We start from the raw sequence: 23,494 nt of genomic DNA on the forward strand, positions 1-23,494 counted from the left end.
CTTCCTTTTGACGGCCGTGATGGTCAAGCGGATTAAGGCGCCCTGTAGTTACCAGTTGCGTTGCTTCTGGGAGTATGGGTTCGAGTCACTTCTGGGGTGTGAGTTTTCATTCGCATATAGTCCTGGGGACCATTCAGGCTTGTTCGCATTTGTGTTCCTCACGTGTGCCCCAAAGAATGAGGTGATTTGGTGAAATGCTATGCCCAAGATTACCATCCGAGTTGCCGTCGGGGAAGTGGCTCAAATAGCCTCGGCTATCACTTCCTTTTGACGGCCGTGATGGTCAAGCGGATTAAGGCGCCCTGTAGTTACCAGTTGCGTTGCTTCTGGGAGTATGGGTTCGAGTCACTTCTGGGGTGTGAGTTTTCATTCGCATATAGTCCTGGGGACCATTCAGGCTTGTTCGCATTTGTGTTCCTCACGTGTGCCCCAAAGAATGAGGTGATTTGGTGAAATGCTATGCCCAAGATTACCATCCGAGTTGCCGTCGGGGAAGTGGCTCAAATAGCCTCGGCTATCACTTCCTTTTGACGGCCTTGATGGTCAAGCGGATTAAGGCGCCCTGTAGTTACCAGTTGCGTTGCTTCTGGGAGTATGGGTTCGAGTCACTTCTGGGGTGTGAGTTTTCATTCGCATATAGTCCTGGGGACCATTCAGGCTTGTTCGCATTTGTGTTCCTCACGTGTGCCCCAAAGAATGAGGTGATTTGGTGAAATGCTATGCCCAAGATTACCATCCGAGTTGCCGTCGGGGAAGTGGCTCAAATAGCCTCGGCTATCACTTCCTTTTGACGGCCGTGATGGTCAAGCGGATTAAGGCGCCCTGTAGTTACCAGTTGCGTTGCTTCTGGGAGTATGGGTTCGAGTCACTTCTGGGGTGTGAGTTTTCATTCGCATATAGTCCTGGGGACCATTCAGGCTTGTTCGCATTTGTGTTCCTCACGTGTGCCCCAAAGAATGAGGTGATTTGGTGAAATGCTATGCCCAAGATTACCATCCGAGTTGCCGTCGGGGAAGTGGCTCAAATAGCCTCGGCTATCACTTCCTTTTGACGGCCGTGATGGTCAAGCGGATTAAGGCGCCCTGTAGTTACCAGTTGCGTTGCTTCTGGGAGTATGGGTTCGAGTCACTTCTGGGGTGTGAGTTTTCATTCGCATATAGTCCTGGGGACCATTCAGGCTTGTTCGCATATATATATATATATATATATATATATATATATATATATATATATATATATATATAGAGTGTGATATAGAGTGTGTGTGTTTCATTGAATATGACCGCATATTCTGTATTTATTATTTTCTGGTTTAGGGCTTCTATCCCTCTAACTATTTTCTTAGCATCAGGGCTTAATTGAAATAGGAGTTCTCCAAAACTCATTTTCGTACTTTTAAGGTGAAGAAAAGAAGTGATTTACTATAGAGTGTATTACACTTATTTATATAATTTGCACAACGTTTCGAACCTCCATGGTTCATTCTCAAGTGAACAGATCTTAAAATACTAGTTGATTTTATACCTGCACTGGGTCGATATCAGGTGATAATACAATAAAGGTGAAAACATGGGGGGATACCTAAGGGATAAATGTGAGGTGAAACATAGAGGTAACTGCAGAAGGCTTATTGGCCCATACGAGGCAGCTCCTATCTAAACACAAAGATTACTCCAGTGTAATTGGCCTATTATGTTGGACATTGTCTTCTGTGTTGGCATCGATATGTTCTTGTCTTGTCCTTACTCTCATGGTGGGTAGAGTAAATAGTTCCGTGATTTGGGTGTTCATGGTAGGTCGCTCTATTCTTATGTGAATTGCCTCAAGAATTTGTAATCTTCTTGCATCTTGGGTTTTGTCTATTATGCAGGTATTCTTGTTCAACATTTCTCTTGTTAGAGTAATGTCATGGGCTTGTCTCATGTGATTCCTAGGGGCACCGGATTGAAGATGGCATGTCAAACGCCTCGTCAGCTTGGTCGACGTCATACCTATGTACTTACATTGAAGGTTACATCCTTCGTGGGGGCAAGTGTACATGTATACAACGCTTACATTGGGCTCAAACTCAACCCCTCAAAGTCAAAGGCCATGCCCATAAAAATAGCGAAGCCCAACATCCAACTCACAGTACAAGGTCAACCAATAGAATGGGTCGACACCTATCAGTATCTAGGAATCATCCTGGACACACACATGAATTTTAATGCTGAGGTCACTTACTTGAGAGAGCGAACTGCGGCCTGGACGGCAATCCTCAGGTCGCTAACCTCCCTTTCTGGAAGAGCCAATTTGCAAGTCCTTCGCACATACTATGTACAGGCAGTCAGATCAGTGATCGATTATACCGCACCTGCACTCACAAATCTATCACACTTTTCATGTTGCCTTTTGCTTCATTGAATTTATTCACATAATATGCAAGTTTTGCCTTTCTTATGATACTGGTAAGCATTGATGAGTACCTTTTAGCTACTTCCTTTGAAACTAGGCCAATCCTAACTTTCTTTTCATATTCATGTTTCTTGTTGATTGAGTTGAGAATGCCACTTGTGAGCCATGGTTTGTTTAATCTTTTGTCAGTTACTTGCTTGGTAAGAAGGGGACAATGAAGGTTGTAGAGGCTTAGAGTTTTGGAGAGGAAGAGGTTAGCTAATGAATTTATATCATTTATATCACTAGTATCATCAACCCAAACTGAGCTGTTTGCCATACAACAGGCATTCGCATATGTGATTGCACAAAACACTCAAAATGCAATCATACACACAGACTCAAAAGCTGCACTTCAAATACTAGGACAAAAACAGTGGAAAGATAATGTGGAAATAATTACCACCATTTTGTATCTTGGAGCAGTCGCTAAAGGCAAAGGACTCAACTTAACTTTAACATAACTTTAAACTGGATCCCATCCCATATTGGAATCCCATTAAATGAAAAAGCTGATGAAATTGCTAAATTGGCAACTCGTCATCCAGTGATACATAAAACAATTCAACCCAGCCTAGAGAACATAAAAAACATCATCACCAAAAAACTCTCACATCTCAACAAAGCCTACCTGCACCAGAGAATAGCTGAAGGTTCGCCATCTGCAACATGGTATCTTCAGGCAACCAAATTAGAAAGGTTAAATATCCCAAAAGGAATCCACAGGGAAATAGCAGTTAGGCTATATAGACTACGTCTAGGTTACAGATGCAACTGGGAGATTGGTGAACCCCGACAGAGAGAGTGCATCTTCTGTCAAACTGTCACAGAAATGGTCACTGCTTGATCGCAAGCGGGGATTTTTCTGATGGGGGAGAGAGAAACATTTGCGCAGCGCGTCCCGCGGCGTTGCGCGGGCAGGCTGGGGCCGTATAAATACGGGCGCACAAAGGGGCTCTGCCTTCACTCCGCCTGCCCCCGCCGCTGCCCTCGCAAAGCCCACCCACCTCCCCTTTGCAAGCGGCTGTCTTTGTACCCCCGTCATGCTTTGCACAGTTGCCCCCTTTTCTCCCCACTGCATGTGGGAAGGGGGGTGCAGCGCCGGTCCCCAAGTGTCCCGCTGTCCGCAGCTAATACTTTGCCCAGTCTAGGTGCTAGTAAGCCCTACTTGTAGTCACACCCCCTTCTCCTTATCCATTAGGCCTTTTACGGCCTCTTGGCCGGGTACATTACGTGTTATGTGGTCTCACTTATTAGTTATTCTTTGTGTCCTGCCTGTTATATCCTAGTGTTATATAATTACTACACATTTGCACTCGGCCTTAATTCTAGTACCAGTTAACCTTTAGGTTTCTGCAGAATTAGTTTCCATGTCACTATAGGCTAAGGTCTCATACTTACTACGGGTGTACCTTTTAAGTTAAATCTAGTCCTCGGACTTGGAATTGTTACTGTTAATTCTTACTTTATATATTTACTTTATATATTTTAATATAAACGTTATATATTTACTTAATTTATATATTTGAAACTTTATATATTTACATGTTCAATTTTAAGTTTAATATAATATAAACTTTGTTATAAGTCTATAATATAAACCGTGTTTAATATAAACTTTATATAATTACTTACTTTATATATTTGAACTTTATATATTTACATGTTCTGCAGAATTTAATCTTCAATAAATTTAAAGCCCCATACTGCCAGTATCTTTCTCCCCCTGATCAGAAAAAGCCATTACTTCACTATCTTCTGGAATGTGAAGCAACCAATGACCTTAGAAGAGCTTTAAGAGTTCCTGAATCATGCAGTGGCCACCCTGAAGCCATCAACACAGCCACTCTCCTGGTCAACAAAGGTGTCCAGCAGCTGGACACCCCTCATAAAGACTGTGAAGCAGTATCCCCAGAATTCTTGAAGCAATTCACATAAGAATAGAGCAACCTACCATGAACACCCAAATCACGGAACTATTTACTCTACCCACCATGAGTGTAAGCACAAGACCAGAACATAACTTTCTCTCTTCTCCCTTTTTCTGTTCATTGTCTGCTCCTATGCTCCCTTGCTATCCTCTTCTTATTCTTATTACTATCTCCTTCTCATTCGGTGGTTATAATAGGAGCTGCCTGGTATGGGCCAATAGGCCCTCTGCAGTTCTTATTATTACTACTATCCCCTCTACTACACCTTACTTTGTTGCCAAGAGCATATAAGCAGCAGAATAACAAATATTAACTAATCTACTTTCAAGTGTGGTCTAGAACACACTTGCGAGATACTGTACCGACTCTCAGTGCGCAAGTGTACTGTACCAACTCACACCATTGTTCAGCAAGGTTTCACCTACATACGTCTTTATGCTCGACTAAATATGCCACATATAATCAGGATTCCTCCCTTATGTTGACCAATCCACACACTAGAAAATGAAGGAATGACGACGTTCATTCGTCCTCCAGCACGGCGAATGGTTGGAAGTCCTGATGATATCTGTAGGCAGTCTTTTCAAAGTCTTCTTACGACCCCTGTCCTTTATAACACTTCAGGACGAATTTTTACTGCTGCTATTTCTATTGAAAGCTTTCTATTCTGCGTATTTCAGCCTCAAATACCCGTTGCCTCCATCTCCCCATTTCTCTCTCTTTCCTTCCCTCTCAAGCAATCATGAAATGTGACACCCAAACCTTGCCCGAAACGCTGTGCACATTAATGGGTTTAGGTATTGTATGCACTAGCTCTATCTATAAATCCAACATTATGTTTGTAACTCATCTATGTATGTACATTTACCTGAATAAACATTTTGACTTGATTTTTTACCATCCCAAACAATAAAGCCCAGTACTTGTCCTCCATACCTACTCAACTTTTAAATCACACATCAATACACAACACTCACTTGAGTGTTTAAGGTATTTTATATTGAGAGTATGCATGCCTTTGTATTATGAAATCATATTGATGTGATGTATCATTGAGAATTGGATTTAATCAGAGGATTCAGTGGTGTCCCAGGTGGCATTAATTTTTACAAAGTAGTTGCATGGTGGTCTACAGTGCTAGCTTGAGAGTACCAAGTGAGGGGTTCGAATCCTCCTCTTGGCTACCACTTTTTTTCCAGTGATAGTTTCAGAGGGTTGAGAAAAACACAGCATGAGGAAAATATTTTAATATAATCCAGTTTTATTGTATTAAAAGACAAAAGTATATGCTTTTCGATGATGTTAGTGCCTTGATTGAAACTATTGACAACAAATTCTCTTTTATTATACTTACTGAAACGTGGTTGAAAGAGGATAATACTCAACTCTTTAACATGCCTAACTACTCGGCAATTCACAACTGTCGTCAAATGCAGAGAGGTGGTGGTACTGCTCTTTACTACCACCAAGAACTAACATGCTTAAAAATAATTAGAACTAGAGACTGCTGTGGGGAGTATATCTTCGCCAGTTTCAGAGTCAAGGGTGCCGAGTCTGTCCTGTCTGTGGGTGCAGTCTATAGAATTCCTAACACTGATGTGTCTGAATTCAACTCAAACCTTAGAAATCTAATACTAGATAACAGATTGAACAAAAACCATCTAATTATCGCAGGGGACTTTAATATTGACCTCTGCGAGCCTGAACACCCTACTGCTGTTAGCTTCCTCAACTGTATGAATTCCTGCTTCCTCATACCCTTAATCACTAGACCAACTAGAATCACTGATAGTACTGCTACGACTCTAGATCACATCTGGACCAACATAACCTCTCCGCTTACTTCAGGTATAATCACCGATAGCACTACAGACCATTACCCCACATTTCTCTTAACTAACATTAGCAAACCACCTCTAGAGACAAGGGAGTTAAGCTTTAGGCTGCACAATGAAACTGCTATAAACAATTTTATAACTGCTGCTGATAATGTCAACTGGGAGTCCGAGTTAGGTAACATAGGGGACATCAACCTAGCAGTGAAATCTTTTCTACAAACAACTCTTAGCCTTTATAACACCCACTGTCCTATGCTTACAAAACAAGTCACAAGCAAAAGACTTAACAATCCTTGGCTTACAAAGGGAATACTTAAATCCATTAACAAAAAACACGACCTTGAGAAGAAGTATAGGCTAGGAACAGTCTCCAAAGAATTCTCAAAGAATTACTCGTTATTGCTATCTAAAATAATTAGACGAGCCAAAACTAAATACTATGAAGATATATTTACCCAAATAAAGAGCAACATTAAAAAAACTTGGAGCACAATTTCACAAATATTGGGATCAAAGAAGATTTTAAATAACAAACCAACACTCCTTTCCAATAACGTTGGTCAGCTTTCAGCCTCTGATTCTGCTATTGAGTTCAATAGGTTCTTCTCTTCCATTGGGTCATCCCTTGCAAATGATATTCCATCTTCCTGTACTGATGTTAAGGACTATCTTACAGGTAACTATCCACAGTCTCTGTACCTAAAGCCTACTAGTTCCACTGATGTCAATGAAATAATCCTTTCCCTTAAAACCAAGTCTAGTGCCCTCGAGGAGATACCAACTTTAATTTACAAAAAAGCCTCCAGATCTCTAGCCCCTGCTATTGCATTGCTCTTCAACAAGTCACTTGAACTCCAAACCTTTCCTGACATTCTAAAAAAAGCAAGAGTAACCCCTGTCTACAAATGTGGTGATCTCACTGATGTTAACAACTATAGACCTATATCAATCCTGCCTAACTTGTCAAAAATATTCGAAAAGCTAATCTACAAGCAGCTTTACTCTTTTCTAGCCAAACACAATATACTTAGCTCTTGTCAATATGGCTTCAGACCCAAAAAAAACACTAACGATGCACTTATTAGTATGATTAACGTAATTCACGCAGCTCTTGATAAAAAGGAGTTTCCTGTTGGGTTATTTGTGGACCTGCGTAAGGCTTTTGACACTGTCAACCATCAAAACCTTCTTCTTAAATTACATCATTATGGAGTCAGAGGACACTCCCTGCAATACCTCAAATCTTATCTTACTGACAGGCTCCAGTATGTTTCTGTGAATAATACAATTTCTCCCACCCTACCCATCAACATTGGTGTTCCTCAGGGCAGCATACTTGGCCCTCTCCTCTTTCTCATCTACATTAATGACCTTCCAAATGCCTCCCAACACCTCAAACCAATTCTATTTGCTGACGACACAACCTTCATTTACTCCAGTCCTGACCCCCTTGCTCTAAATGCCACAGTAAATACTGAGCTAGAGAAAGTCCATCTTTGGCTAACTGCCAACAAACTCACCCTTAACATTGACAAAACGTTTTATATTCTGTTTGGCAATAAATCCTCTAATCAGATAAATCTCAAAATAAACAATACCCAAATTTGTAACAAATTAGATGGCAAATTCCTTGGCGTTCTCATCGACCACAAGCTGAATTTCCAGGGTCACATTCTAAATATATCAAAAAAAGTTTCAAAAACTGTTGGCATTCTTTCTAAGATCAGATATTATGTACCCCGCCCTGCCCTGGTTACTCTCTATTACTCCCTCATCTATCCATACCTCAACTATGGTATTTGTGCTTGGGGTTCTACTACCCAAAATCATTTACGTCCTCTCATTACCCAACACAAAGCTGCTATTAGGACAATAACCAACTCTGGCCCCAGACATCACTCGGTACCCTTACTCAAATCTCTGAATATGTTAGATATTAAGTCACTGCACATTCTCTCTTGTGTATTATACATATATAAAACGCTGAACTGTAATGCCAATCCTGACCTCAAAAGCTTCATTGAAGGTTGTAACAGAACCCATGAGCACCACACCAGGAATAAATACAGTTTTGATATTCCTAGAGTACGACTTAATCAAACTAGAAATGCTCTACAAATCAAGGGACCCAGAATGTGGAATGACCTTCCCAACCATGTTAAAGACTGTACCTCTCTCAACCAGTTTAAGATAAAAACTAAACAATACCTAATAAATTCCCTGTAACCCACCTCACTCCTTTATTGTCAACCCATGTCTGTTATTTTATTTTATTATTATTATTTTTTTTTTTTTTTTTTTTTTTTTTTTTTTTAATCAACACTGTTTGTCAACCTATTGTATTTGTGCTGCTTTTTCAGTCATGTTCCCCCTTTTTTTTATCTTTATTTGAATTTGTTTTCAACACTTTTTATTCTTTATGCTCAATTAGTATTAAGTTCTAGATATTAATGTTTTTCTTGCCCGAAACGCATTGCGTAATAGTGGCTTTAGGCATTGTATGTACTAACTCTATCTATATATCAATCCATTAATGTAACATCACTTGTATGTATGTACCTTACCTGAATAAACATATTTATTTATTTATTTATTTATTTATTTTATATGCATATAAAATATTAGTTTAGTTTATTTATTATGCACAACATACCCATCCTGTGAGTGGCAGTGGAAATTTTTAGAGGCACATAATGGGCTTATAAATGAACAACAAAATTCATGTAGTTATAAGAATCTCTGTAACTAAGCAACATAATTTGTGTGGTCAATTCATGTAACCAAGCAACAGGACAAAAGTAAGTAAGTAAAAATTTAAAAGCCTATCTTGTATCTATTTGTTAAACACAGAAATCACAATAGCGTGATGCCTTAAATCTACGATTGAGGTCAGTTGAACTCCCGGTTGGAATTCTTTTGCCATGTCGTAACACAGTCCATTAAGGCTCGTGTGGGATCCTCTCGGACATACAATACAATACAATACAATTTTATTTAGGTAAGGTACATACATACAATAAATATTTACAAGGATTGTCTGACTTATAGGTAGAGGTTCGAACCCTCATCATGGCCCTTGTGGATTTGTTCATTTGTATCTATTCATTTTGTCAATACATGTCTTCATCTTCATCACTTTCTAAGAGCTCCAAGAAAGGCTCATAGACCTCATTTGGCTGGTAGGAACTAAATAAATGTTTGGCTTCAGTAAGCTTGTCAGCACATTGCTTTTGACCCTGCTTGAGAAGAGCCAATAATCCACGTTTCTCTTCTTCTGACAGAATTGGGTTTTCAATGGTGTACGTGTTAGAATCCTGGAATATAATATTTAAAACATCTTAAGAGTCAAATATATACTGTACCTATTTAGTTGTACATAATGCAAATATATAAAAGTATAGATTAAGTAAAACAAAAGGATACAAATAATAATAAAAGCCATATTCTCCACAGTACCACTCTTGAAAATGGAAGTGTTTCATAGTTTAAATGTGAAAGGTGATGGCAATATTACTGTGACTAATTGAACACATTTAAGTGAGTTGAGTGTTTTGAAGATCTAAATTGCAAAAAGTATTTTGAATTTCTTACCTTGCAGAGACATGAAGGGAAAGAATCACATTGAAATTCTTGAATATACTCGGATAGTTTGTCCCTTTTCTTTTTGTAGTACTGTAACCATGTTATCATTTCTTGAATGGTTAGTGATTCCTCCTCTCTACATCTCTTCTGGAGCTCAAACTTTTCCACTGCACTTCTTTTTTTCAGTCAGGGACACTATAATGCAAAATGAAAATACAGTATGTGATTGACAAATTATAATAATGGGAATCATTTGTGAATTAAACATCATTAAAAATTGTATCTATAAAATTTACCTTTAGAAAACAAACTCAATTTAATGGTATTGCAGTCTTTCCATATATAAAAGTAATATTAATACAAATAATATATAAATATTTGAAAATGCTGAGAAAACTAATGAATCATTAGATCTTGTGTAAATACCACTTGTGTTTTGATGAAGCAATAAATTGTGCCATGGAAGGATGCCAGTTAAAACATCTGCTTCAGACAAATCCGGATGGTTCTGATTGTAGATTTTTATGAGATCTCGTAGTTTTTTTTTCTCAACTTCATTTTTGTTTCTCAATACAGCTCTCATTTTAGATGAAACTGTAAAGTTTCAGGTTGTTATCAAATATTTGATTTGCACCAATAGTATTTTACATAGAAAAACTAATTTAACAACTGTGTACTGTATTAATGTTTAGGTTTCAGTGAACAAACAAAAAAGCAATTAATGTCTACCTGCATAAGTGGTAATCTGATTTTTGCGATGCCTTATATTCTCTCCATATGCCTCGATAGTATGCTCAATGTTATTGGCAGAGGATCTGTTATTTAAGGATCTTGCAATGATCAGTAATTCTGATCTCCATTTCTCAATAACAGATTCTGGGACATTAAGCCTGTGAATCTCATTTGAAACTGCTGCAGCTGTCTCTGTGGCCTATTTAAAAATAAATGCCATCATATTTATTGTAAAATTTATGTTCAGAGTTAAACGAAGTCTTTTGAACTATCCTTAGTGCTTTGTCAAGGTCTGAGTATGTGTTTTTCAGATTCAGACCTTGACAAAGCACCAAGGAGTGTGTGAAAGACTTGGTGTAATTCTTTACATAAATTTCCCAAATACACAAGTGGGTTTTTATCCAATTTTACTTTGTCTATGAGAAGAAAATACCATTAGTGTCTTATAATAAGATTAAAGATAAATAAAACATGTATATACACTTGATTCATTGTATAGAACAATTGTATATTTATATATAATTCTATATTTTCATTGTATAGAACAATTCATATGTTAATACCTTTCTGAATCTGGCAACTAATGCCCGAGGCATTCCATTAATTTTTCTGTGATTCCAAAAGAGTGCCCCCTCTGTCAGTTCTTCTGTACGCTCTGTGGAAATAAATTTAGTTATTCATTGACATCTTAATACTGTCTCAAAATACTGATTGGAAAGTAAAAGGATGATGATATTGATGCTGTCTTAAGTGGAATGAATTAATTGTTATTTCAGAGGAAACAAAGAACTCAAAAATAGTGGTAGAGTAATAAGATTAAAAATATCAGGTTGTGAAAGAAAGCATAAAAACAGGGACAACTTGATTTTTCAAACAAGGATTATACATGTACAGTATATGTTGGTTGCATATGAGTATAATGCTACTTTATATGAGCCAAAATGCCTTTCTGCAATTTCCTATATTCTTATATTATTTTATAACATTATCTGGATATATATAACCATCAAATATTACCATTGTACTGATTTGATTGAAAGGTACAAAATTTAGAACTAGATTAAACAAAAATTAACACATACCAGCTTTAAGCATGTTCTTAGTGTTGTTGTTATATCTTGAAAGGTAGGAAAATACTTGCTCTGCCTCCTCCCCAGATGTCAGGCCACTTCAGATTCAGATGTTTATTCAGGTAAGGTATATACATACAAGTGATGTTACATTAATGGATTGATATATAGATAGAGCTAGTACATACAATGCCTAAAGCCACTATTACGCAATGCGTTTCGGGCAAGAAAAACATTAATATCTAGAACTTAATACTAATTGAGCATAAAGAATAAAAAGTGTTGAGAACAAATACAAATAAAGATAAAAAAAAAAAAAAAAAAAAAAAAAAAAAAAAGGGGGAACATGACTGAAAAAGCAGCACAAATACAATAGGTTGACAAACAGTGTTGATTAAAAAAAAGGAAATAACGGACATGGGTTGACAATAGAGGAGTGAGGTAGGTTACAGGGAATTTATTAGGTAGTGTTTAGTTTTTATCTTAAACTGGTTGAGAGAGGTACTGTCTTTAACATGGTTGGGAAGGTCATTCCACATTCTGGGCCCCTTGATTTGTAGAGCATTTCTGGTTTGATTAAGTCGTACTCTAGGAATATCAAAACTGTATTTATTTCTGGTGTGGTGCTCATGGGTTCTGTTACAACCTTCTATGAAGCTTTTGAGATCAGGATTGGCATTACAATTTAGCGTTTTGTATATGTATAGTACACATGAGAGAATGTGCAGTGACTTAATGTCTAACATATTCAGTCTAACTTCCTTCTTGCCACCGCCCTCCATACAAAACCTTTGACATAATAGCAGAACGTTTGGTAAAAACTACCTACTGTATTACCAATTTGCATTTAACATAGATAAATCCTTACATATAAGAGTTTAAAAGAAATTATATTTTCCAACTTACAGTAAAACGAAGTCAAAATATTATTACAGTATTAGATTATTTACCTGACAATACCAAGAATGTCCTTTGCCATGTAGGACTCCTAAAAAAGGCTTTCCTAGGCCTAAGTGAGAACTTCTGTTCTCTTGATGAAATCTTTAAGGCCCATGGCCAGTATTTACAGATGATATCCTGGCATATGAAGGACACATTTTGTAAACGGTTCATTTGCAAATAGTGGGCATAACTGTAGAGCTCTCCCTGATACATATTTAATGCAGCAAGAATAATTCCATGTCGACAGGAAGCCATGCTTATGCCAGTTTCATCCAAACTTCTAAATGAAACAGGTTTATTTTTGGCAGCTTTCAATGTCGACACTCCACACATATGGCTACTCTGTTGGACAAAAGTAAAATTATATATATATATATATATATATATATATATATATATATATATATATATATATATATATATATATATATATATATATATATACTAACATTAAACATCGAAAAGACTTACTACATCTTATTTGGAAGCAAATCATCAAATGCAATTCAGCTACAGATAGACAACATTAACATCAGTAATAAAAATGATGGCAAGTTTCTTGGCCTATTCAGATTCAGATGTTTAGATTCAGATGTTTATTCAGGTAAGGTACATACATACAAGTGATGTTACATTAATGGATCCTAGACAAGAGACTCAACTTCAGCACCCACATTCAACACATAACTAAGAAAGTCTCTAAGACAGTTGGTATACTCTCCAAAATCAGATATTATGTTCCTAACTCTGCTCTCCTCTCACTATATTATGCACTAATCTACCCCTATCTTAATTATGGTATCTGTGCATGGGGGTCTACCACTGCAAACCACCTTAAGCCCATCATCACACAGCAAAAATCTGCTATCAGAATAATAACTAACTGCTTTCAGACAACACTCAGCTCCCTTGTTTAAATCTCTAAACTTGCTAAATATTAACTCCCTCCACACATTCTCTTGTGTCAACTACATTTACAAAACCCTGTTCTTAAATGCAAACCATGCTCTGAAACTCTCCCTGGACAGATGTAATAGGACCCATTATCACCACACCAGAAATAAATATCTCTTTGATATCCCCAGGGTCAAACTTAATCTGTGTAAACACTCTATGCAAATTAAGGGACCTAGTCTATGGAACTCACTCCCTAGTGAATTGAAAAACTGTAAAACTTTTGCCTTATTTAAAAGCAAAACCAAAAAGTACCTAACTTCATCTATTTAGTTTCCTACACTGAGCTTTAAATTTGCTCTGTACCTAGTGGTACCCAATCTCCTAATTTTTATGTAATATCAAACAACCTTATCATTGTGTTCATTGCTGTCTTCTTTTATGTGCTAGCCATATGCTGTATTGTGACTACCAATTTTTGTCAACTACCATTCAAGCTGTCATTGCAATCAATCTTATATTGTTTCTGCTGTATTGTGCCTACCAATTTGTTGTCAACTACCATTTTAAGCTGTCATTGCAATCAATCATAGCTTCCTATGTGCTTTAATATACTGTACCTATAATTTTCTCTCATCTTTTTTTTTTTCTCATTCCATGTAATCTGTTATCATTTTTTTGTCTATAAATTTTGCAAGTATTTACCTCCTTAAAATTTTCTTAGATTAAGGACCTGCCCGAAACGCTGCGCGTGCTAGTGGCTTTACAAGACTGTAATTACCATAATTGTATCCTCACATTCAGATTCAGATTCAGATTCAGATTCAGATGTTTATTCAGGTAAGGTATATACATACAAGTGATGTTACATTAATGGATTGATATATAGATAGATCTAGTACATACAATGCCTAAAGCCACTATTACGCAATGCGTTTCGGGCAAGAAAACATTAATATCTAGAACTTAATACTAATTGAGCATAAAGAATAAAAGATGTTGAGAACAAATACAAATAAAGATAAAAAAAAAGGGGGAAACATGACTGAAAAAGCAGCACAAATACAATAGGTTGACAAACAGTGTTGATTAAAAAAAAAAAAAAAAAAAAAAAGAAAATAACAGACATGGGTTGACAATAGAGGAGTGAGGTAGATTACAGGGAATTTATTAGGTAGTGTTTAGTTTTTATCTTAAACTGGTTGAGAGAGGTACAGTCTTTAACATGGTTGGGAAGGTCATTCCACATTCTGGGCCCCTTGATTTGCAGAGCATTTCTAGTTTGATTAAGACGTACTCTAGGAATATCAAAACTGTATTTATTTCTGGTGTGGTGCTCATGGGTTCTGTTACAACCTACTATGAAGCTTTTAAGATCAGGATTGGCATTATAGTTTAGCGTTTTATATATGTATAATACACATGAGAGAATGTGCAGAGACTTAATATCTAACATATTAAGAGATTTGAGTAGGGGTACCGAGTGATGTCTGGGGCCAGAGTTGGATATTGTTCTAATAGCGGCTTTGTGTTGGGTAATTAGAGGACGTAAGTGATTTTGGGTAGTAGAACCCCAAGCACAAATACCATAGTTGAGATAAGGATAGATAAGGGAGTAATAGAGAGTCACCAGGGCAGGGCGTGGTACATAATATCTGATCTTAGAAAGAATGCCCACAGTTTTTGAAACTTTTTTAGATATATTTAGAATGTGTCCCTGGAAATTCAGCTTGTGGTCAATGAGAATGCCAAGGAATTTGCCATCTAATTTGTTACAAATTTGGGTATTGTTTATTTTGAGATTTATAAGACTAGAGGATTTATTGCCAAACAGAATATAGAAGGTTTTGTCAATGTTAAGGGTGAGTTTGTTGGCAGTTCCTTATGTACATTCTTGTATATGCATAAATAAATAAATAAATAAATAAATAAATATATATATTAGTCATATATAAATGTAATTTTTTTTATGTAATATTTTTCATCATTCAATATGCATTCCATATATTTTATAGATTTTTTTGAACATGATATAGTTAGGAACCGTCCAATTAATATACATTATTGATAATAAATAAATAAATATAAATATGTTTATTCAGGTAAGGTACATACATACAAGTGATGTTACATTAATGGATTGATAAATAGATAGAGCTAGTACATACAATGCCTAAAGCCACTATTACGCAATGCGTTTCGGGCAAGAAAAACATTAATATCTAGAACTTAATACTAATTGAGCATAAAGAATAAAAAGTGTTGAAAACAAATATAAATAAAGATAAAAAAAGGGGGAACATATGACTGAAAAAGCAGCACAAATACAATAGGTTGACAAACAGTGTTGATTAAAAAAAAAATAATAATAATAAAATAAAATAACAGATATGGGTTGACAATAACGGAGTGAGGTGGGTTACAGGGAATTTATTAGGTAGTGTTTAGTTTTTATCTTAAACTGGTTGAGAGAGGTACAGTCTTTAACATGGTTGGGAAGGTCATTCCACATTCTGGGTCCCTTGATTTGTAGAGCATTTCTAGTTTGATTAAGTCGTACTCTAGGAATATCAAAACTGTATTTATTCCTGGTGTGGTGCTCATGGGTTCTGTTACAACCTTCAATGAAGCTTTTGAGGTCAGGATTGGCATTACAGTTCAGCGTTTTATATATGTATAATACACAAGAGAGAATGTGCAGTGACTTAATATCTAACATATTCAGAAATTTGAGTAAGGGTACCGAGTGCTGTCTGGGGCCAGAGTTGGATATTGTCCTAATAGCAGCTTTGTGTTGGGTAATGAGAGGACGTAAATGATTTTGGGTAGTAGAACCCCAAGCACAAATACCATAGTTGAGGTATGGATAGATGAGGGAGTAATAGAGAGTAACCAGGGCAGGGCGGGGTACATAATATCTGATCTTAGAAAGAATGCCAACAGTTTTTGAAACTTTTTTTGATATATTTAGAATGTGACCCTGGAAATTCAGCTTGTGGTCGATGAGAACGCCAAGGAATTTGCCATCTAATTTGTTACAAATTTGGGTATTGTTTATTTTGAGATTTATTTGATTAGAGGATTTATTGCCAAACAGAATATAAAACGTTTTGTCAATGTTAAGGGTGAGTTTGTTGGCAGTTAGCCAAAGATGGACTTTCTCTAGCTCAGTATTTACTGTGGCATTTAGAACAAGGGGGTCAGGACTGGAGTAAATGAAGGTTGTGTCGTCAGCAAATAGAATTGGTTTGAGGTGTTGGGAGGCATTTGGAAGGTCATTAATGTAGATGAGAAAGAGGAGAGGGCCAAGTATGCTGCCCTGAGGAACACCAATGTTGATGGGTAGGGTGGGAGAAATTGTATTATTCACAGAAACATACTGGAGCCTGTCAGTAAGATAAGATTTGAGGTAATGCAGGGAGTGTCCTCTGACTCCATAATGATGTAATTTAAGAAGAAGGTTTTGATGGTTGACAGTGTCAAAAGCCTTACGCAGGTCCACAAATAACCCAACAGGAAACTCCTTTTTATCAAGAGCTGCGTGAATTAAGTTAATCATACTAATAAGTGCATCGTTAGTGCTTTTTTTGGGTCTGAAGCCATATTGACAAGAGCTAAGTATATTGTGTTTGGCTAGAAAAGAGTAAAGCTGCTTGTAGATTAGCTTTTCGAATATTTTTGACAAGTTAGGCAGGATTGATATAGGTCTGTAGTTGTTAACATCAGTGAGATCACCACATTTGTAGACAGGGGTTACCCTTGCTTTTTTTAGAATGTCAGGAAAGGTTTGGAGTTCAAGTGACTTGTTGAAGAGCAATGTAATAGCAGGGGCTAGAGATCTGGAGGCTTTTTTGTAAATTAAAGTTGGTATCTCCTCGAGGGTATCTCCTAATGTCTCAAGCTAATATATAAAGGTACTCTTCAAATATTGTATGGGTAAAAACCTGGTATTAGGTCTTAGGTTTCTATTTGAAAACCTATTTTTAGGCTTTCGAACAGATGTAAAAATATTCTTACTTGAGTTTTAAGGTTCTGAATAGTGGAAACGTGATCTTGAACTTCTTTGTCACAAGCGAAGATACCACCAGAATAATATGAGTTTCTGATTCCTCTGGAATGATATTAAATTAATGAATGTTCATAGTGTGAGACATTTTGATGACAGTTAAACATCATTTCACTTAAAACTAATTCAACTACCCAAGCTGGCATTCACATCATAATCCCTCCTATTCTAAATGAATGTATATAGTGAAATAAATATTTTTTAATTAGTAAAGCCTTAGTCCAAATAAAAAAATTCAACTGAAGTTGAAAGGCAAGTAATAAAGGTGTAATCAGTTAACAATTAAAAAAAATCTGATTAAAAGTTGCATGACACTATATAAATATTATACAGTGCTGTGTTTATAGTACTACAAACATTACTACACCTTACATTATACCTTAACAATAATGAGCAGCATTAAATATTTTAACTTGAATATTTACCTCCCAACTTTGTTGTAACGATACAGTTTCTTGTTGCCATCAATATGTACAGCCACAGGTGTTGTATCACATGCAGGGCACCCCTTGTCAAATTCTCCTTTTATTCTCCCAAGTTCATACTGATGGAAACGCCATTCAAAGAAGACTCTTTCTGTTGTTTCAAAATTGATGGGACCATGCTAAGATGTAAAATGTGTGTAAGTAATTATCAAAAAGTGCCAAGCAGTGGCATGTTAAGCAACAGACTATAAATACCTGCAGGAAATGAAAATATACTTACATGAGCATTACATAAAACGAGAAATTGTTAAAGATTGGTAACCAATTTCCATTTCTTATGATATTAGACATATATAAAATATATATTTAGAATATTCATGCTATTTATTAATTTAATAATATTTAACCCTATTTCTTAAATAATGACACTGCATTTGCTTAGTAACAAACTTAGTTTTTAAGTTTATACACCAATTTAATACTTGCACTATTAAAACAGTAATGGTATGAAAACTTACACGCCCTCGAGAAGCACCAAATAATTCCAGTGCACTAACTAATGCCTGAAGAGAAGTTCCAGGGCTGCTTCTCTTGAGAAAATGCCAGGAATCCAATAGATTTATGCTGTAGAAAGTGCTACTATTTCTTCCAGTTGAATAAAAACCAGACTGGTGCATGGCTTTCCCAAGTTCTTCATCTACATATCCGCACTTGCACCTAAATATTGGGGTATACAGATCATACCTTCCTGCCCCCCACAAAAAAATAAAAAAAATTGAAGTAAAACAATTTTATTTGGCAAGGGATTCAAGTGTGGCTATCAATATATGTGTAAACCAACCCATAAACAAGTCTCTGTATGGTTATAAATACGTATGTGATATAAATACGTCTTCATAAATGAAGATACAGTGGTAAAGAGAGTGAAGTATAAATGGTTATATTGATGAAGACTGTAGCCAGGGTCACCTGAGCAATGCCAGCTACCAATACTAGTATCAAATAAATGTTTCTTAAAGTAACCTACCACTTAAAGTTACAAAGATGCACAAATTATTGGAGCTTAAAGTTGTGAACTTGCTCTCACTGCAGTTTGGGCAGGAATTAGGTGGATGTGCTGGTACAACAGGCTCTGGTAACAATTAAATTTACAAGATCAGCTATGCAGCAAAATAAATACATGTTTCAATCATTACATTTTAAATTACTAATAATTTTTTTAGCATTAACTGGAGTTACAGGAAAGATTTATATTTAATAACAAATAAAAATTCATTTATTTAACTAAAAATCTGTAATTAATGAGGTAATCAATAATTAATGAGGAAAATGACCAATACAAAAACTACTAAAAAAATTACATGAACTAAATAAAATTTTAAAACACTGCTTGATTCAGGATAGAAATGAGAGTATAAGAAACAGACTACAGGTACATTACTTACTCCAGTGAATGACATTCCCATCTGAACACACAGTTTGTGTTGGGTCTAAAGGCTCGAAGAACCCATTTTTCCAGCAGAATCGCTGGTGGAAAGGCATTACAAAATGCTGCTGCTGATCACATTTATGACACAAAAAATGAAAGCAGTCTTCACATTTTATGCTTGCCTCACAACTTCTACATTGTACACAACATTTGCCTGGTTTTCCAAAAAATAATGTAATTATGTACTTTGAATGGTAATATTGGATTTAGAAATATTGTATACCAAGTTTAAAAATGACAAACATCTAAGTGTATTCAGAGATTGACATTAATCATGCATTTCATAATTACATTGAAATTTATCCATAATTACACACTAAAGATGTTATTTACCTTTATCTGGAACACCCAACTTTGACAATGTCCAGCTAAACAACATTGACCTACGTTCTCCCCATTTAATCTCACTATTTTTTCTTCTTTTTTGCCAATCAGAAATGCTTGCTTGAGATTCATAAATTTCCTCCAGTTCTGCAGCAAGTACTTTGAAATATGGGATTCTAAATTAGTCAGGAAAATCTTCAAGAGCAAATAGATGTAGTAAATAAAAGTGTATTTTATACATATTATATAAGCATCTAGAACAACTGACAGCTTTCAGTAATGTGTTAGTTAGACTATGATATATATATATATATATATATATATATATATATATATATATATATATATATATATATATATATATATATATATATATATATATATATATATATATAGTAGATACTAGGTACTAAGATTATATTACATTACATAGTTCAAATAGGGACGTACCAGAATTCAATGATTTTGGTGTTTGTTCTGCAGCTGGTAAATATGTTTGAGTATATGTTGGTACACTAGTTGAGAAGTCAGAACTTTGAATGTGTGGAGGTGAAAGAGAAGCAGGCAGAAGGGCTGTTTGGCAGAAAATCAACCTTTAAGTATGGTAATTCCACAACACTTTATCTATTTTTAATTTGTAAACTATCTACATTTTTTTGCTGTCTATGACCATCGCTGCCCCTATCTCCACCGAACACCGGTGTATTTGCGGCTATGCAAGGGCAGACCAATATGGCAGCCATGGCCTAATCTGTCATAAGACACAGGGAAAGATTGCCAGATATGAAGCAGTCAATGACATTATCAAAAAAAGTTTGGCTAGTTTGGTTCAGATGTAATACAAACAAAGAGCAACGGTTTCAAGTTCAACAAACCAAAATGTAGGGCTGACAACAGGAAATTATTTTTGACCCAGAGGGTTATTAACACATGGAACTGCCTACCCACCAGAGCTGTAACTGCCAAAACTGTGCTGAATTTCTAAATATACCCAAAAAAAGATCATAAAGGCAAATGGGGGGAATTTCGACAAGCCACGGGCTTCCTGTACTCTTCTAGGCTACTAGAGTTTGTGGCATTCAGGTAAATATCTGTTTTCAAAGGAGAAGTTGACTATAACCTTGGATTATCTATAAACAAATTTTGAATAATAAAACACCAAAAACCTAAATAATTTTAAGTCTGAGGCAAAATGAAATCTACACTAGCAATTAAACCTATCATTATACTATGATATAGGAATACACAAACATGGGTCATGGAATAAATAACTAAATAAAAAATTACCTTCTGATAAGTTTGAACGTTGTGTTTGACTGATTTCAATAATCCTGCAGTAATTTTCTCCTTTTCCTTTCTTGTTTGAAGGCTTCAGATAATTTAGGTCCTCAATATTTAAACTTCGCTTCATATATTCACATTTTTTCTGGAGAGCCGAGTTTATTTTAAAATATTCACGATGAAGGTTCTCTTTAGCTAAAATTGCTAGTGTCTGGAGACCTTCTGTTAAAAAAAATACACATTCTCAATAGGATACATTATAACTGTAGCAAGAGAAGCTACATTAAATGTTTTGATGTAATTGTCTAAACCAATAATCAAAGTGATAGAAATTATAATGGGATGATGGATTTCAAGCCAATTATGCTGAGCATAGAAAAAAAATTCTGTTGTTATTGTTAAAACAAAGACTTACTGTATTACACAAGGTTGTAAACTTTGATATTAATGTATTATAAAGGCCATAATCAAATGATTTTATAAACAATACCATCATTATTGTCCGGAGTTATTCTTGGTACATCTGGTAAGTAAAGATAGTTTTCAGGAGCCAAGAACGAATCTGCCCAAAAAATATTGGACGTTGTACATTCCAATTTGTTACAATAGCCTAGTACTGCATACTAATACAAATTAAAAAACAAATTGGAAATAATAGCTAGGCTAACCTAACACAATGACATAACATAACACATCTTTATTTGTAATTTTGTCAAAAGCTGATTAAATGTTTTTTTACCTGCTAGTATGCTGGCTGGGGTCGATCTTCCAGGCATATTTATTCTACTGACTTGTGGTCTTAATGCTGCCGCAGTAAAAGGATTTGTGACAGACATTGTACTGCTTTCTGTATCATCTACCTATTACAAATACAAATACAATTATTTATTCAGGTAAAGTACATACATACAAGGTAAGATACAAAAGTAGATGGATTTATAGATAGAGCTAGTACATACAATGCCTAAAGCCACTATTACGCAAAGTGTTTCGGGCAGGAAAAACACTAAGACTAAAACTTAATACTAAAAGAGATTAAAGTATAAATTGTGTTGAGAAAAAATAAGAAAAAAATGGTAAAAAAGGGAGGGGGGGGGGTGAAACATGGCAGAAAAAAAGTAAAATACAATTTGGTCAACAAACAGCATTGTTTTAAATAGAAGAGATGGGTTGACATTTTGGAGGTGAGGTAGGTTACATTGAGTTAATTAGCTAGTACTTAGTTTTTAACTTAAACTGGTTGGGAGAGGTACAGTCTTTAACATAATTGGGAAGGCCACATTCGAGGTCCCTTGATTTGTAAAGCATTTCTAGTTTAACTAAGTCGTACTCTTGGAATATCAAATAGGTATTTGTTTCTGGTGTGGTGCTCATGGGATCTGTTACAACCTTCTAGGAAGCTTATTATAGACATTGTACTGCTTTCATCTTCTTAGTTTATAATAAGAAGATATAAAGCTTATCATCTTCTTAGTTTCCTACACTGAGCTTTAAATTTGCTCTGTACCTAGTGTTACCCAATCTCCTAATTTTTATGTAATATCAAACAACCTTATCATTGTGTTCATTGCTGTCTTCTTTTATGTGCTAGCCATATGCTGTATTGTGACTACCAATTTTTGTCAACTACCATTCAAGCTGTCATTGCAATCAATCTTATATTGTTTCCGCTGTATTGTGCCTACCAATTTGTTGTCAACTACCATTTTAAGCTGTCATTGCAATCAATCTTAGCTACCTATGTGCTTTAATATACTGTACCTACAATTTTCTCTCATCTTTTTTTTTTTTTTCATTTCATGTAATCTGTTATCATTTTTTTGTCTATAAATTTTGCAAGTATTTACCTCCTTAAAATTTTCTTAGATTAAGGACCTGCCCGAAACGCTGCGCGTGCTAGTGGCTTTACAAGACTGTAATTACCATATTTGTATCCTCACATTCCTTATGTACATTCTTGTATATGCATAAATAAATAAATAAATAAATAAATAAATAAATAAATAAATAAATTATAAAAAACATAATTGATAAAAACAACATATGCTGCATACTAAAAACGTATTAGAATGTGTATACCAATATGCAGTAAAATATATTCTTCCTACACATAACAAGCAAAACTTTAATACTGCAACAAGTTTTTGAAAATTATTTAACTAAACAGCAATGAAACATTTGCATTCTTTTCAATTAGTAAAATATTACATATGAAGGAATTATTTACATAAATGCCGAGAAAACTTTACATACCATGCCCAAATCTAGGATCTTCTTCTTCTTGATAGTAGGTGCAGTTTGCATGAAGGATTTGTTCTCCCGATGACTGCAAAATCTAGGATCACCCGTGTTCGGTCCATAGAATTACCCAAATCGACCCAAATCAGCCCAAAACTACCCAAATCGTCCTAGCATTACGTAAGTAATGAAGAAATATGGTATATTTACTTACTATAATGTTGGTGCTACACATAGAACATGATCAAA

General features: G+C 35.6%; 2 protein-coding genes across 2 annotated transcripts; both read right to left on the minus strand.

Moving 5' to 3' along the window:
- Nucleotides 1-9,302: 9,302 nt before the first annotated feature.
- LOC123752631 (uncharacterized) lies at nt 9,303-11,707 on the minus strand. Its single transcript, XM_069328175.1, has 6 exons — nt 11,599-11,707; nt 11,080-11,171; nt 10,514-10,715; nt 10,211-10,378; nt 9,794-9,979; nt 9,303-9,516 (listed from the first exon to the last, which is right to left on the minus strand). The coding sequence occupies exons 1-5, from the start codon at nt 11,609-11,611 to the stop codon at nt 9,939-9,941; spliced, it is 516 nt and encodes a 171-aa protein (XP_069184276.1). The 5' UTR covers nt 11,612-11,707; the 3' UTR covers nt 9,303-9,516; nt 9,794-9,938.
- Nucleotides 11,708-12,528: 821 nt separating this feature from the next.
- LOC123755239 (uncharacterized) lies at nt 12,529-22,001 on the minus strand. Its single transcript, XM_069327978.1, has 9 exons — nt 21,747-22,001; nt 21,498-21,569; nt 21,014-21,229; nt 20,177-20,299; nt 19,736-19,873; nt 19,359-19,556; nt 18,941-19,045; nt 18,432-18,661; nt 12,529-12,870 (listed from the first exon to the last, which is right to left on the minus strand). Exons 1-9 carry the CDS (start codon nt 21,841-21,843, stop codon nt 12,529-12,531), a joined length of 1,521 nt encoding a protein of 506 aa, XP_069184079.1. The 5' UTR covers nt 21,844-22,001.
- Nucleotides 22,002-23,494: the final 1,493 nt, after the last annotated feature.

Source organism: Procambarus clarkii, chromosome 20, assembly GCF_040958095.1.
Source record: "Procambarus clarkii isolate CNS0578487 chromosome 20, FALCON_Pclarkii_2.0, whole genome shotgun sequence".
In the NCBI taxonomy this organism is placed as follows: Eukaryota; Metazoa; Arthropoda; class Malacostraca; order Decapoda; family Cambaridae; genus Procambarus; species Procambarus clarkii.

Coding starts and splice junctions, on each gene's coding strand:
- LOC123752631 (XM_069328175.1), bottom strand. Junction 10,379..10,513: donor TCAGATTACCACTTATGCAG/GTAGACATTAAT, acceptor GAAACTTTACAG/TTTCATCTAAAATGAGAGCT. Junction 9,980..10,210: donor GCTTCATCAAAACACAAGTG/GTATTTACACAA, acceptor TTTGCATTATAG/TGTCCCTGACTGAAAAAAAG.
- LOC123755239 (XM_069327978.1), bottom strand. CDS start 21,843: ATGTCTGTCACAAATCCTTTTACTGCGGCAGCATTAAGACCACAAGTC. Junction 21,570..21,746: donor CCCAGCCAGCATACTAGCAG/GTAAAAAAACAT, acceptor TTTTTTGGGCAG/ATTCGTTCTTGGCTCCTGAA. Junction 18,662..18,940: donor CATCTTTGTAACTTTAAGTG/GTAGGTTACTTT, acceptor TGTGGGGGGCAG/GAAGGTATGATCTGTATACC.